The sequence below is a fragment of the Myotis lucifugus genome, unplaced genomic scaffold (assembly GCF_000147115.1).
Source record: "Myotis lucifugus unplaced genomic scaffold, Myoluc2.0 scaffold_102, whole genome shotgun sequence".
NCBI lineage: Eukaryota > Metazoa > Chordata > Mammalia > Chiroptera > Vespertilionidae > Myotis > Myotis lucifugus.
This window is the reverse complement of record NW_005871150.1, coordinates 3,562,085-3,577,270: the sequence shown is the minus strand read 5'-3', so window position 1 is coordinate 3,577,270 and position 15,186 is coordinate 3,562,085. Positions and strand designations below refer to the sequence as shown.

Here is a 15,186-nt window from a genome sequence, read left to right as displayed (position 1 = left end):
GTATTGATGGAGGGTCTTCCATGCGTGGCCAATCCTCCTGCCAAGAGAGGGGTACCAGCTGCGCAACGAGGATGGGCTTTCGGGGGAAGGGCCGGCGGTCCAAACATCGCAGGCAGAAGGAGGGGGTTCCGGATCGCCGCGTTTCCTCCCCGCTCCGATTCTCCCTGGAGTGTTGCGTACCGCGGAAAGTCCGCGGGGTCTTCCCTTGAGCTTCTTCACCAGAGCCGAGGTGACGAGGGGCTTCGGGCTGCGAGGTGCGGAGCAAACAGGGTGTCGAGCGCTTTGATCAGAGCCAGCTTCCTTCCAGCCCCCTCGGCCCCGGCCCCTCGTCGCGTCCCTCACGACAGCCGCGCCACCTCGGCTGCCGTCCCCTGGCGTCCCCGGTACTGTTCCCGGAGGAGCCGCGAGGCGCTGGGCTCCGGGACGCGGGCTCTGCTCCCGCGCGGAGGCGGTTTCCACGGGCAACGGGACGGCGCCCAGCATCCCGCCCCGGGGAGCTGCTCCAAAAGCCTGGGGAGAACCGGACGGAGAGGAGCGGCGGGCAGGAGACCCTCCGCCGCACCAGCGGTGTGCTCGCCACCCCGGGCCATCTATACTTGTTGTTTGTTGATTGTATGTCTTTTTTTTTTTTTTAAGTAGGGAGGTTTTTATTTCCTAGTTTTGCGTACTATTTACACGGGTGTTTTTTTTTAATCCTCACCCCAGGGTATTTTTCCATTGATTTTGAGGGAGAGTGGAAGAGAGAGGGAAAGACAGAGAGAAACATTGATGTGAGAGAGACACATGGATTGGTTGCCTCCTGCCAGGGCCGGACAGGGGAGGAGCCTGAACCGAGTTCCTGCCCTTGACCCAAACCGAACCGGGACCCTTCATCAGCAGGCTGACTCTCTATCCACCGAGCCAAACCGGCTAGGGCTGTTTACAAGTTTTTGATAAAAATTAGAGACTTAGACCATTATTTTGAGAATAGCTGTATGTGATCTCCCTCTAGTGGCCATATTGAATAATGTTATGTAATTCAAAATTCTTCCGGAGCTCAATTTACCCATTCAAGTCCCGCATATTTGACAGCTGTGTCATTCCTTATTAATTTGACTTTTGTGTTTTCTGAAGCAGTAAATTAACTTGTGTTATGGTCCCCAGAAACACATAGTGCCTAACCAGGAAACTTGGCACTCTCTGAACCTGGCAAAATAGTAGCCACCTAAAATAATAATTACTGTGTTATTAGCACCTTAATAGTAATTCAGAAACATATGTACTTGTTGACATAGGGTAGCCATGGTAAATGTCATGTAAATGACGACTTTCAAAAACATGCATAAGGAGGACAAATAGCATAAAATAAAATAGCAGAGACAAAAATTTTAAACATGTGTAGTGATTCCTTTGCAACTTCCTTTGAATCCATATTTCAAAATAAAATTTTGAAAATATCATTGGTCATGAAAAATGGAAATGGATCCAAACTCTCCAGCTAAAAGAATAAGAGTGTCAATTTAGAATTTTAGAAAATGAAAAAATAAAATATAGAGTTTACAGGGAACATACCTCAAACATACAGAATGGTTGGAAGTAAAGGAGTATAAAAAGATAAATTAGGCAAATACAATCTCAAGGAAAGCAGGTGTTGCTTTGTTCATTTAGGGGAAAACGACTTTAAGAAAAAGCATGACTACTGATAAAGAGGACTACAACTTAAAGATAAAAAGTTAAATTCACCCAGAAGATATAGCAATTATAATCTTGTATGACTTTAAAAACAAAGCCCTAAAACATGTAAAGAAAAACTTGACAGAACTAACAAGAAGAAATAGGCAAATCCACCATTAAAGTGGCTATGCTTTTATATGGCAGACAGTATGCTGTAGACAATCATATTTCTGCTGGTATAATTTCTCCTACTTTATATGATGAAATTCCATATACCTACATTTCATAGTGCACGACAAAAATTATGATGGGTTCCTGGGGCTTCATTATTGGGAAAAAATTGCACTAGAAATGGAAGCATGTTAGTTCCCTAATAATTCAACAAACACTTATTGAACAACTATTATGTTTAAGATATCATGTTTAAAGAGTCCGTTGTTGTACATATGTAGTCAGCCATTTAATAACCATGCATAAACTGGAGTTTCATAGAGATTTGTAGAGAAAACTGCCCTCAAGTCTCTCTCTCCCTACAGTCACTCTCAGTTAAGTGTGAGCCTCCTTCTTTTACTGATTGATTGATTGATAGAGAGAGAGAGAGAGAGAGAAATTGATTTTTGTTCCATTTACTTATGCATTCATTGGTTGATTCTTGTATGTGCCCTGACCGAAGATGGAATCCGAAATCTTGGTGTATCCAGATGATGCTCTAACCCACTGAGCTACTTTGCCAGGACTGTTTTTCCTCCTTAAAGAAATGTCCTTGATGGAACAAACAATAGTAAGAGTTTCCAAAATTATGATGTCTTTAGTATATTATCTTTTTTTTTTTTAATTCTCACCCAAAAGTATTTTTTCCATTGATTTTTAAAGAGAGTGGAAGGGAGATGGAGAGACAGAGAGAAACACCAATATGAGAGAGACACATTGATTGGTTGCCTTCTGCATGCCTCCAACCAGAGCCGGGAGCCTGCAACCGAGGTACATGCCCTTGACTGGAATCGAACCTAGGACCCTTCACTCTGCAGACCGACACTATCCACTGAGCCAAACAGGCCAAGGCAGCATATTATCTTTTAAAATTAAGAAAATACTATAGCAAGAATGAATATTGACAAACTCAGCTGTACAAAACAACTTAGTTTCACTTAAGAGACTCCCTTCTGCCTGGTGGTGGAAACGATTAGTGTCCCCTTGTCTCTCTGCTGTTTTCCAGTGGAATTTCAGGAATTTCTAAAGTCCAGGAATTTCTGTGGCACTAAGGATGGGGACGGAGGGCCATGTGGTCTGGACAGTCCTTTACCCATGCTGCTGGGTCCTTATTCCTTTCTGATCTTCAGTCATGGCCCCGTCAAGGTCACTCCTGACACCTGCCTCATTCCCAGCCATGAGGCTCTGCAGGTCTGGCTTCCTCTCAACTAACTCTGGTGACCTTGAAACAAGGTGTTATTCTGCCGGCCCGCACCCCCCCTGGGGCAGGAGAGCCTCATGGGGCTCTGCAGGGTCCTTCACGCTAGCAGGCTGGCCTGCGGTGCCTGGGAGTTGCTCTCCTGCTCATTTTTAAAGCATTTCATGCTTGGATGAACGCTGAGGCTGCCTCTGACCTTTGTACTATAACAACGCCTGGCCCTTTCTCCCTGCTTCTTGCTGCCTCCCTGGGCTGGGGAGAGTCCTGGGCCCCCTTTCTCCAGGAACCACGCTGGCCTCTGACTCCTGGCTCTCTCTCTCTCTGGCAATCTTCCTTTCCCCTCAGATTTGGGAAAACTTGATGTAATCATTGGAAGGGCGGGGTGGGCAGGACACGCTGCTTTCCCTCAGGTATTCTACCAAATCTATGGTTTATATCTGAATTCTTTCTCTTCCTCTGGAAATTCTAATGCCATGAATAGACGACTTTCTCTGCTTTCTGAATGTTTTCTTTTTCTGAGGCAATGACATAGAATGTCCAGCTGGCCAAATGAGGAAAGGGTCCTGGGGTAAAAGAAGCATGTTAAAAAACAAAACAAAACAAAACAAAACAAAACACCTCATTCATTAAAATTGCTATTTATTAGCAATACAGATGAGCAAAAATGGCCCCTCTAGTAACCTTCATTAGACATTGATTTTAATAATAACAGGAATAAAGCAAGTGTTTTAAAGAAATGATTGGTAGGGTGTGTGCAACACTGAATACTAGGGAAGCCAGTTCAGAATGTACTTGGAAAATCAATCAAGTTCACTCCAGGTGAGTAATGGCTTTATTCACAGAGAATGCAAGCCAGGGAAACCAGAAGGTAAAGGCGGATGGTTATGGTCGGAAGGCAGTACTTATACACACATAACAATAAGCTTAATTGTGCCATCAAATACTGAGATGCTGTTGGAGTTTTGGATAAAGTAAGGAGGAGATGGGAAGTTGAGAGAAGCTGTGGATCTCTATGTAGGAATGGGGGAGGGGGCCTGCCTGTGTGGGATGGGGGAGTGTGCTGTCCCTGTGGGGGAGTCCCCAGGCGCTCTGCCTCCAGCAACCACTGAGTCAATTCTCCGGGGATGAGGGTCTTCAGGGAGAAGTCCATCTGATCATCTTTTTTCTTTTCTTTTTTTTTTAATGACTTAGAGGTTCCTCTGCCCCCAGAAATCACCTACTTTAAATAATGATGCCTAAAATCCCTCTCATGCCACTTTTTGGTTCATACAATGTGAAAAATACAAGGTCTGAGAGGTAACACATCAAAAGTCATGCGCCTAGAAGTATAAGAGCCCTACGTGGACTCATGCCACACCGTGCGGGAACAGCCTGGTAGGCAACACAAGTGTGTGGGTACCTGCCCTGCAAGGTCCCCCAAGGCTGCAATCTTGCCTTCCTGACTTTTGCATCACCAGTACCCCACAGAGTGCCGGTGTCCAGAGAAGGCATTCAACATGCTTGTTGAAAGATGAAAAGGAAAAGAATGAATGAATGAATGATGTCAATTATTCAGATAATTTCTATTTTGATGGGGAAGAGTAGGAGGAAAGTGGAGTCCCAAGGGAGCTGATCACTAAAGGGTAAGAAGTTTCTGTAAACTCACCCTTTGCAGTTCCACAGTTTTGCTTGGCATTAGCTAAATGGGAGCTTGTGGTTGGAGTATTTTGCAGGAACACTTGTGATTTCTGAAGATATGTATGGTGTGTGTGTGTGCCCACTTTAATAAGGTCACTATAAAGGCACTTTATTTTAAAGAAGGCATTGCTCTAATTAATTAAGCTACCCTGAGGAATAACTGTGGAGAAATGCTGCACTCATTTTTTGTCTTTTCAAAGCAGTACAGAATGAGTCTATTAATCACCTTTGATTGAAATTCAGCAACTCATATATAATCTTATACAATCAAAAAATAAAATTTTCAGAATTCTTTCCTCTCTGCTAAGCTAAAGTTCACCATGTGAACAAATAGTAATCGTGTGTGCAAGTTCCTACAGGTTTTAGATATTCACCAACACACAGGCATTGTGCAGTCACCACCATCAGCAAATCCTTAAGTGTTTTTCTTTCTTTGCCTTTGACTCTTTAGCAGCTCCCATTCTCTAGTCCCATTTCAGTAAAATAGATTAATTCTTTACAAGCTTCCACTAAAAGTCCAAAGGCTAGCTCAGTGCCGTCTCTCATTTCTGCACAGCCCCATCCCCGCCGCCCCCAGGCTCCAGGAGACCAAGTTAAGTTTGAAAGCAGAGTTTTCTCTCTCATCTCCTAGCGGCCCGTCCATTCTCTCCTTGGCAGGAAGCCACTGAGCACTGGGACTGCGGGTGGACACATGTTCTGCTGAGCACCCTTCTCTCGCCGCCTGTGTAAGTGATACCTGGATCTTATGATCACAGGCAGCTCATGCTTCTGAGGGCATGTGAGGTCTCCCTTTTCTGAGAAAGTCAGTGGAGGGAGAGGTCAGTGTATGGATCTCCACGTGTAACCTCTTGTCAAGCTCCTCCGACACGGCAGGGTCATTGGACAGAATCCAAGGAGAAATATGATACCTCTCATTTAGAAACTATGAAAAATTAGTAAAATTAAAACAAAGAGGATACTTCCTGAATTAAACATTAACATCCCAAATTAAATATTAACTTAGCATTTAATTTAATTTAAATGTCTGGTAAAGTCTTCTGGTGATGTTTAAATAATTGAACAAATTGACAGTGAAAATAAATCCAGGCATTTAAGCAGATAAAACTTTTCATGTTTTGAAGTGGTTGTACTATCACATATAAATTGTTATTTTTTTTAAGTTCAGTAATTAAATAAGTCATGGTATGATGATTTCATAAATTAAAGCTATTATAAGAAATTAATACATGGCAAACTGGAATTAGTAATATAAGACAAATAATGAAGAAAAGAAAATATCTACTTAAGAATTGGTGTTGGGATACCCAAGAATGGTATGGAGAAAAATGAAATTAAATCATACATTCTTATAATGTATTTTAAAAAATAACTACCACCCTGGCTGGTGTGGCCCAGTTGGTTGGAGTGTCGACCCATACACCTAAAGAATGTGGGTTCAATTCCTGGTCAGGGCACATGCCCAGGGCGAGTACAGGAGGCAACTGATTGATCCTTTTTTCTCACATTAATGTTTCTCTTTCTCTCTCTTCTCTCTCTCTCTCTCTCTCTCTCTCTCTCTCTCTCTCCCCCTTCCCCTCTCTCTAAAATTAGTAAGCATGTTCTTGGGTGAGGATTAAAATAAATAAATAAACAAACAAACAAACCCTAATATATAAAAAGCCAGGGGCCATCATGACCGAAACAACCAGATAGACGACTGAACAGCAGGCTGCATGGGGTGACAAGGTCGGCAGGGGGGTTAATGAGGGACGACCAAACGATTGAACAGCAGGCTGCGTGGGGCGACCAGGTCAGCAGGGGGGGCAGTTAGGGGTGACCAGGCTGGCGGGAGGGCAGTAAGGGGCGATCAGGCAGGCAGGCAGGTGATCAGTTAGGAGCCAGTGGTCCCAGATTGTGAGAGGGATGTCCAACTGCCGGTGTAGGGACGATCCAGAGGGGTCCCAGTTTGGAGAGGGTGCAGGCTGGGCTGAGGGGACCCCCCCTCCCATGCACGAATTTCATGCACCGGCCTCTAGTGAAAAATAACTACCAAGAGAATTGGAATAGACTACCTAGTAGGGCAAACTGACAAATCTACCTACAAAAGAGATACATTTACACCAGAACATGAAGGATATCATCATATTATGGATCTGTTCACATTTAAATAAATAACACTTAGAACAATGTAATAACATAAATATCAAAAGAAAAACAACAAAATGAAAAATACTCAACATGTATTTATTGCCCCCAATATATGAAACATTGTTGTAAATATGAAGAAGTACTCTGCTTTCCTGCCATAAGTGGTCAAGGAACATTAAAATTCTATGTAGAAGGAAAACCCTGACAAATCAAATCAAATCATATGAACATGTACCGTTTCATAGCAATTCAAGAGGCACAAATTAGAACTCATAAAACACAAATAACTGATTTTTTTTCAAGCCAGTGTTGGAGGAGGATCTGTGGGAAACAAGAGTCCCATCTACATTGCTGGTGGCTCCACGTTTATGTAGAGCAATTGTTCAATATGCAGCAGGTACTCAAAAAAAATCCCAAACTTTTAAAATGTTCAATCTATCCATTCCATTTTGGAAATACATGAGAAGAAAAAACTTAAGGGAGAAAGTAAAATTTGTGCAGAAGTTTTATATACCAGCACCATTTTTAGTTATAAACCTAAGACACATCTCTAATGTACAGTTAGAAGGAAAAGGAATTAGGCAATTACTCTATATTAACAAGATGGAATACAGTACACTCGAAGAAGAAGAAATGACTAATACGTGGATTATGCTGATCCGTGGAAATCTATATGTGAAGCTGTGGGTAAATAAAGTTAAACAAGGGACAAATATGTCACCTGCTGAATGTAAGGTTCCTGAGGACTGAGCTATCTCATTTTGAATTCACAGGGCCAAACTGCTTTCCTGGAACTCAGTAGCTCAAGTGTTGTTTGAATGAATGCATAGAGGCCTTTTCTGCTTATCCTGAGTTCTTGACCTTCTGCCTGCTATGACCTTGGTACGTTTGCACTTTGTTAGTAGTTCACACAGCTCACCTGCATTTCCGAACTCTATCCTGCCCCTCCTTTAGCAATGCATCTCCTTTGCAGTCCTGGCGCCCAACCAGTGACCTCTGCTCCACTGAAGTGTCCAGACCCCGGGTGACACACAGCTGCAGCTCAGTCGACACCCAACCTGATGTTTGCATTCATCAGCAAGCTGGTGAAAAAAAAAAAAGAATAAACTTGTCAATGTACAAAAGAACAGGAACAAGCGTGGGAAAAGAATTGAACAGGGTAAAGAGTTCAGAGTTAAAAACGAATTGCAATCATCCTAGGGGAAGGAACAGCTGTACTTGCAAACCCGTGTGATTATATGAATTGCCTGAAAAATAGTAAGGATCCAGGCTCATAGTAATATATTGGGGTGTCGGGGGAGGGACTAGTTGCAATCAATTTCCTAGGACTAGATAGCATAGTCTTCCCAAGTCCAGGTGCCTGTTAAAAGGAGGCAAGTACGGCCAAGGATTTGACCTTCTTTTAATGTCCTGGTCACCCAGCTACTCTGGTGGGAAGCCGCCAGCTGCCTGAGACCGTTCTGCCCAGAATACATGCTGAGATTCCGTTGAGAGGGGTCCCTGTTCTTAGTGTCATCAGGCTGTTAAGGGTAACAGGCTGACCTAACAGAAAAGCAACACACACACACACACACACACACACATTGCTGAAACAGCTCTTCACCTGGTGGCCCCCTCCATGCGGTCTTTCCTGGTGCCACCAAGTGCCGGGCACACGAATATTTGAAAGCAGAATGAATGGCTGAACCGCTGAATGGGGAGAAGAGGGGATTCAGCAGGTTGCCAGATTGTGTTAGGTAATCACCACATCCAGTGACGTTAGTATTTATTTTGGAGGATCTTCGTTATTTGTGAGAGCACACAACTCCGAAGAGGCCCAGATCCAGGCAGCGAGGGACACCATTCGGGGAAGAAGAAAAAATCAGCCTGAAACGCCCTAACCCGGAGCGGCCCGTGCAGGCCCGAGGTTAAAGAAAGCCGGGCTAGAGGCATCCGTCCCCAGTCGGCCCAGCCTAAGCCGTCTTGTGCTATAAATACAGTGGCCCACACGCTGCAGAGACACGGTGTTCCCTCTGGTCGCCGGGACAGATAACATGAATGTGCCCTTTAAACGTCCCAGGCTGAAGGCACAGCCCCCAGCCCACCCCTGCCTCCCGGAAGCGCCTTCGCCCCCTTTGCCCTCTGCAGAAGAGGGGGGCGGCCAGGGGGGGTCCAAGCACCTGCCCAGCCAATGCGCACTGTGTGCACGGCCTCGGGGTCCCTCCTCCTCTCGCGAGAGGCCGGGCGGGGGATATAAGGAGGGATGCGGGGCGAGGTAGGCGGCCCCTTCGCGACGCGCAGGGACGGAGACGGGGTGGCTGTGCCTGGCCCGGCGGAAGCGAGAGCAAGAGCGCGGCTCCCAGAGGCTGTGTGCGCCCGGCTGGCATCATGAGTGATCAGGCTCTGAGCTTCCTGAAGGACTTCCTGGCTGGTGGCATCGCCGCTGCCGTCTCCAAGACCGCGGTCGCCCCAATCGAGAGGGTCAAACTGCTGCTGCAGGTGGGGACCGAGCGGGCGCGGGCGGGGGCGCAGCAGAGCCGGGCGGCGGCAGGGCTCGCGTGAACGTGCTGGGCGCTGCGCGAGGGGAGCGTGGCGGGTGTCGGGTGTCGGACGGGCCGCAGCAGATCTGCGCTAGGCCACAGGCCCTGCGCCCGGCCTGCCAAGGGGAAGGTGCCCCCTGCGCAGACCGGTCCGGCGTCAGGAGCAGATTCCTGGTGTCGGGTGGCGCGCAGCGGCCGGAGTCTATATATGGAAACCCACCCGGAGTGGGTTACAGCCAGCCAGATCCTGCGCCTGGGCCAGCCCTGGCACGCACTCAGGCCTCTTAGGTCGGACTCACCTTCTGATTTTCAATGTCCCCTTGCTTGCACCTTTCTACCTGCACCCACCTTTTACTATAAAAACCTTAAAATAATTATTACAGAGGAACTCGCCTGCTGTGTATCCCATGCACTAGGCTAGAGGATGACATATATGTTTCATTCATCTTTATGTAACCCCTGTAGGGCAGGTATTCTCTCCTCCAACTTCACATTTGAAGAAACGGGTTTTGAAGAGATTAAGCAATTTTTGGAATAAACTCAGATGGCAGTCCTTACTCATCCGTTCCCCAAATCTTTTCCACTTCAGCCTAGTCACCGAATGGCATACCATCATCATCATCATCACTGTCATCATCACCCCCCTCCCATCTATCCTCTTTTTCTCACTTGTCCAAAAGACATGGGCCTGTCAGTGAGGAATTGGACCTCTTCCATTTGGGAGTCAAAATGATCAATAACAAGAAAAACCCCAACACATTGCTCACAACAGCAACAGACCCCTCAATAGTTGGTTACTTGGATAATAATGTGCCTGAAAATTTCCACGCTCTAGTGCCTAGTGGGTTTACTCTCTTTCTGTTAGAACAGCTACTACTCAGAGATCCTGGTCTCCAGGGAGACTGGAGTGCGACTGAGAAATCAGCACCTCCTGCTCATCATGTCTATAAAGAGCACGGGTGTCCTTTGGGGTGGGGGTGTTTTTCATCATTTTTATGTCCCAGTAAGTCCCTAGCACAATTCTGGCCCCTAGGAAAATTCAGCACACAATTCAATCATCTTTTCCATCTATTTGGGGCAGAACATTTTCTTTCAAATGCCCTGATAATTGAGGCAAAATTGGATTTGTTTGATTTCCCCATACATTTTTTATTAAAAAACAAATCAAGGAAGTGCAAATGTTCTTTTTCTCTTGCCCTTTTCTCCTTCTCCCTCTGTCCTGCTCCTCCTAACACCCAACTCCTCCCCGTGCCCCGCCTCCCTGCAGGTCCAGCATGCCAGCAAACAGATCAGCGCTGAGCAACAGTACAAAGGGATCATGGATTGCGTGGTGAGAATCCCCAAGGAGCAGGGCTTTCTCTCCTTCTGGAGAGGTAACCTGGCCAACGTGATCCGTTACTTCCCCACCCAAGCTCTCAACTTCGCCTTCAAGGACAAGTACAAGCAGATCTTCCTGGGGGGCGTGGACCGGCACAAGCAGTTCTGGCGCTACTTTGCCGGTAACCTGGCTTCCGGTGGGGCAGCTGGGGCCACCTCCCTCTGCTTTGTCTACCCGCTGGACTTCGCCAGGACCAGGTTGGCTGCCGACGTGGGCAAGGGTAGCGCCCAGCGTGAGTTCAGTGGTCTGGGCGACTGTCTCACCAAGATCTTCAAGTCCGATGGCCTGGGGGGTCTCTACCAGGGTTTCAGCGTCTCTGTCCAGGGCATCATTATCTACAGAGCTGCCTACTTTGGAGTCTATGATACTGCCAAGGGTGAGAGAAGGGCTTGAGGGGTGGAGGGGGGGGGTGGCCTGGGGAGGAGGAGGAGGACCTGCAGACAGGACCCCGAGGGATTTGTAACTCACAAAGGGCTTTATATGTATTAATCCTGTTTCTTTCCTAGTCTCTGGGCTAAATTGAGGCTTTGGAATGAGGCGGTGGTGACGTGAGGCTATAGAGAAGCGGTTCTCAACCTGTGGGTCGCGACCCCTTTGGCGGTCAAAGACCCTTTCACAGGGATTGCCTAAGACCATCCTGCATATCAGATATTTACATTACGATTCATAACAGTAGCAACATTACAGTTATGAAGTAGCAACGAAAATAATGTTATGGTTGGGTCACAAATGAGGAACTGTATTTAAAGGGCCAGAAGGTTGAGAACCACCGAGCTACAGGCTTCTCCTGGTCCTCTACTGAAACAAGCTCTGGCCTTGTGTTATTGAGAGGAAGGGCAGACCAGCCCCCTCATCCCATGGCTCTGTCGTTCCTGAGCGTAACCTGGACCATTTCAACGTGTCCTGTACGCTGGGCAGAACTCGGCTTCCCTGGATCCAGCAAGGGTAGCCAGGTTTTGCTGGAAGGGGGGCCTGGGGTTGGAGGTTCCGTAGCCTCTTCCCATCTCCTCCTGCTTTTGGCGGAGCTGCTGAGAGGAATCACTTCATCGCCATTTGGCTTTTGGCTCTGCCCGCAGGGATGCTGCCTGACCCCAAGAATGTGCACATTTTCATCAGCTGGATGATCGCTCAGTCCGTGACGGCGGTGGCGGGGCTGGTGTCCTACCCCTTTGACACTGTGCGCCGTAGGATGATGATGCAGTCTGGCCGGAAGGGGGGTAAGCCTGGCACCTACTGATCTAAAGCATAGCTTTCCTGCCTGAGGAGAACCCTGTTTGGTACTGTTTTCAGTCTTCACTATTCCAATTGTTAAAATCATGTGATAGGAATTTATGAAAGAAAGCTTCTCAACTATTTCTCTAGAGAACTTTATTATCATATAGATAAGAACATAGAAAATGGGACATTTAGAGGTGGACTTAACTAGGTATCTAGCATGATAGAGGCCTTAGGCCCTTTTTCTTAGAGCAGCGATTTTCAACCGGTGTGCCACAATAATTTTTTATTGTTGATAGTATTACAGATATCTAGATATCTCCCCTCCCCTCTCCCCTTTACTCCCCTCTTCCCAGTCCCTACCCACCCTGCCAGGTCTTCGCTACCCTATTGCCCGTGTCCATGGGTTATGCATATAAGTACATAAGTTCTTTGGTTTATCTCTTCTCTTCCCAACCCCACATCGAGGTATGTCAGTCTGTTCCATGCCTCCCTGCTTCAGGTCTTATTTTGTTGGTCAATTCATTTTGTTTATCTGCAACAATTTTTAAAACATGCAAAAGCTGATTATTTAGTCAGGGACACTGATTTCTTTTCCCTTAGATTGTCAAATAAAAAAATGACAATAGCCAACACAATAGCTATCCGGAGTGACTGAATCAATTTTGTCAGATTGGCAAAATATATATTTTTGGTGTGACGAAAATGTTAGTAATTTATGTGTGCCATGAGATGAAAAAGGTGGAAAATCGCAGCCTTAGAGGCTGGGTGCAGAAACAAGGGGGAAGAATTGAAGTAACTAGCTGGTTTATTTAACAATGATTCTTCTCTTACCTAGTTATGACAGGCAGGGAAGGGTGACGTAGGTGGACAAGGGATGGCCTCAAGCAGCCTGCTCCAATAGAAAAGGTCTTAGCTCCCATAGGTTGAAATATATGAAATTGCCATTTTTAATGTAAAAAAGTCATGTTAGTTTCATTTGGTTCAACCTAATAGTTGTGGCTCCTTTAACTGTGTAATCTTGGACTAGTATATCCTGAGAGTAGGCCTTATTTTTCTCATCCATAAAAAGGGCACTACCTAGTTAAACACTTCTGTTCCACCATGCTCCCGTTTTACAGTGTGATGGTCTGTGAATCAGCTGGTTGATGGCCACAGTTCTCACCTTGAGTTAAAGGAGTAGGAATGACAAGAGAGCCTGCCTAGCAGTTATGCAGGAAAGGGATGTCTAGTTGAACACGGCATAGAGCTGGGAGTTGGAGCTCAAGCGACTTACTTGTGACACTGTGTGCAGAGGTCTCTCAGGGGAAAAGTCTCTTTCAAAAACAGATCCAGAGACAGAGAAGCATCGATCAGACCATCAAACCTCAGAGGGAAGGTAGGGGAGGGTGGGGGTAAGGGGGAGAGGTCAACCAAAGGACTTGTATACATGCATATGAGCCTAACCAATGGACACAGACAACAGGGGGTGAGGGCATGAGTTGGGGGATTGGGAGGCAATGGGGAGATAAGGACACATATGTAATACCTTAATCAATAAAAAAATAAAAAATTAAAAAATAAAAAAGAATTGCGGAGCCCTTACCATTGTTTGTTTCCACAGCTGACATTATGTACACGGGGACGCTGGACTGCTGGAGGAAGATTGCCAAAGACGAGGGAGGCAAGGCTTTCTTCAAAGGTGCCTGGTCCAATGTATTGAGAGGCATGGGCGGTGCCTTTGTGTTGGTGTTGTATGATGAGATCAAAAAGATCGTCTAATGTAATTAAAGCAAATTCACTGCTTCCAGACCTGTTTGTGTGGTTTAATAGACTCTTCCTAGGGGAAGTAAAAAGAAAGATCTGGGATAAAACCAGACTGAAAGGAATACCTCAGGAAAAAAAAATGGCTTCACTGAGTGTTCATTAAACCACAAATGTATTTTGTATTTATTTTACATGGAAATTCCCACAGAAAATATAAAATAACGTATCATACTTGTATAATTAACTGAAGAACTGATAATAACTGAATGTGAAACAAATAAAGACCACTTAATGCACCTTCTCTATTGAATTATTAACTGCCAAATGGATTAAAAAATAAGACCATACGTGCCTATTTTCTAGCATGACTCACTTATAAATCAGTGGCCCAGCTTTTAAATGCCAAATATACTATTTACATGTACATACCTACAATGCTTAAGGGTTCTGGCTTCCAAACGTGAACAGGCCATGCACTCTCTGACCTCACACCACGTCGCTGTAGACTCCAAAGTGATGACACCGGCCAGGGCTTCCATAACCTGACCTTATTTTATGCACATCCACTCAGTTCAGGAATTCCGAGCTTCCACCAAGAGCTTCAGAACACAGTTTCAAGAGTCTTGCACTAATAGGAAGTGCTTCGTATCAGTGCCATTAGAGAACTGTGAGACAGGACTTCATGACAAGTGGGCACTGTCCACTGAACAGCAGCTAGCATGCTAGTATTTAATGACTAAATTCTGTGGGAGATACAGGAAGCCTGGAACCCATCCTGGAAGAAGCCGAAATGGGGGCAGGAGCGAGGAAATGGCCTTGTTACCTAATGTAAAGTGTAATACAGTGAATCTTGGTTGAGTAGAAGAGGGGAGCTGAAATGTGGCAGGAGTAGAAGGTAGACCTTGAAGAAAATAACTAGATTTAGACCCATGGCTCTAGAAAGCATCTGCCGGCGTTAGATACATGGGTACAGAACATTTCTGCCAGCACTTTTCTGTAACCATTTAGCAAGACCTAGCAGAAAAAGTCAGTTTTGGATTTGACTCATAAATTTGTGAGCAAGAGGAAAAGAACTACAATTTCAAGTGGGAAATGAGGCACTTTGGTCCAGAAGACAAACGGTTCATATAGCTCTAGCTTGTTGAGTGCCTGGGAGGGAACAAACTCCTCGATTCTAGGCAAAGCCTGAAAGGTGGGCACCTGCCTTTTATTTCCCGCTAGATGGTTTGAGGGGTGTGGCGCCTCTGTACTTTCTTTTCCTTCTTCCTTCTCAAGCTCTTCCCCCTACTCAGTCCTGCAGCCCCAGTAAGAAGTTGACTGCCTTGTTCTATGCTTTACCACATCCAAGGTCACATCTATCCCAATCCAGTAGGTATCTCTTAGAGGAAATGGGGCTGCTTCATTTGATGGGTGCCCAAATCCAGGTTCAAGATTAATACTTATTTCACTATGAAGATCTGAGA

At 45.8% G+C, this 15,186-nt stretch overlaps 1 protein-coding gene across 1 annotated transcript; it reads left to right on the top strand.

Annotated features, from left to right (window-relative positions):
* The first annotated feature begins 9,115 nt into the window (after positions 1 to 9,115).
* Positions 9,116 to 14,019, top strand: SLC25A4 (solute carrier family 25 member 4). The gene is made up of 4 exons (XM_006092677.3): positions 9,116 to 9,343; positions 10,652 to 11,138; positions 11,839 to 11,979; positions 13,581 to 14,019. The coding sequence occupies exons 1-4, from the start codon at positions 9,233 to 9,235 to the stop codon at positions 13,736 to 13,738; spliced, it is 897 nt and encodes a 298-aa protein (XP_006092739.1). The 5' UTR covers positions 9,116 to 9,232; the 3' UTR covers positions 13,739 to 14,019.
* Positions 14,020 to 15,186: the final 1,167 nt, after the last annotated feature.

Excerpts from the sequence above, each read along its gene's own strand:
- SLC25A4 (XM_006092677.3), top strand. The coding sequence starts at position 9,233 with ATGAGTGATCAGGCTCTGAGCTTCCTGAAGGACTTCCTGGCTGGTGGC. Across the intron at positions 9,344-10,651 it reads GGGTCAAACTGCTGCTGCAG|GTCCAGCATGCCAGCAAACA; the intron begins GTGGGGACCGAG and ends GCCTCCCTGCAG. Across the intron at positions 11,980-13,580 it reads GCAGTCTGGCCGGAAGGGGG|CTGACATTATGTACACGGGG; the intron begins GTAAGCCTGGCA and ends TTGTTTCCACAG.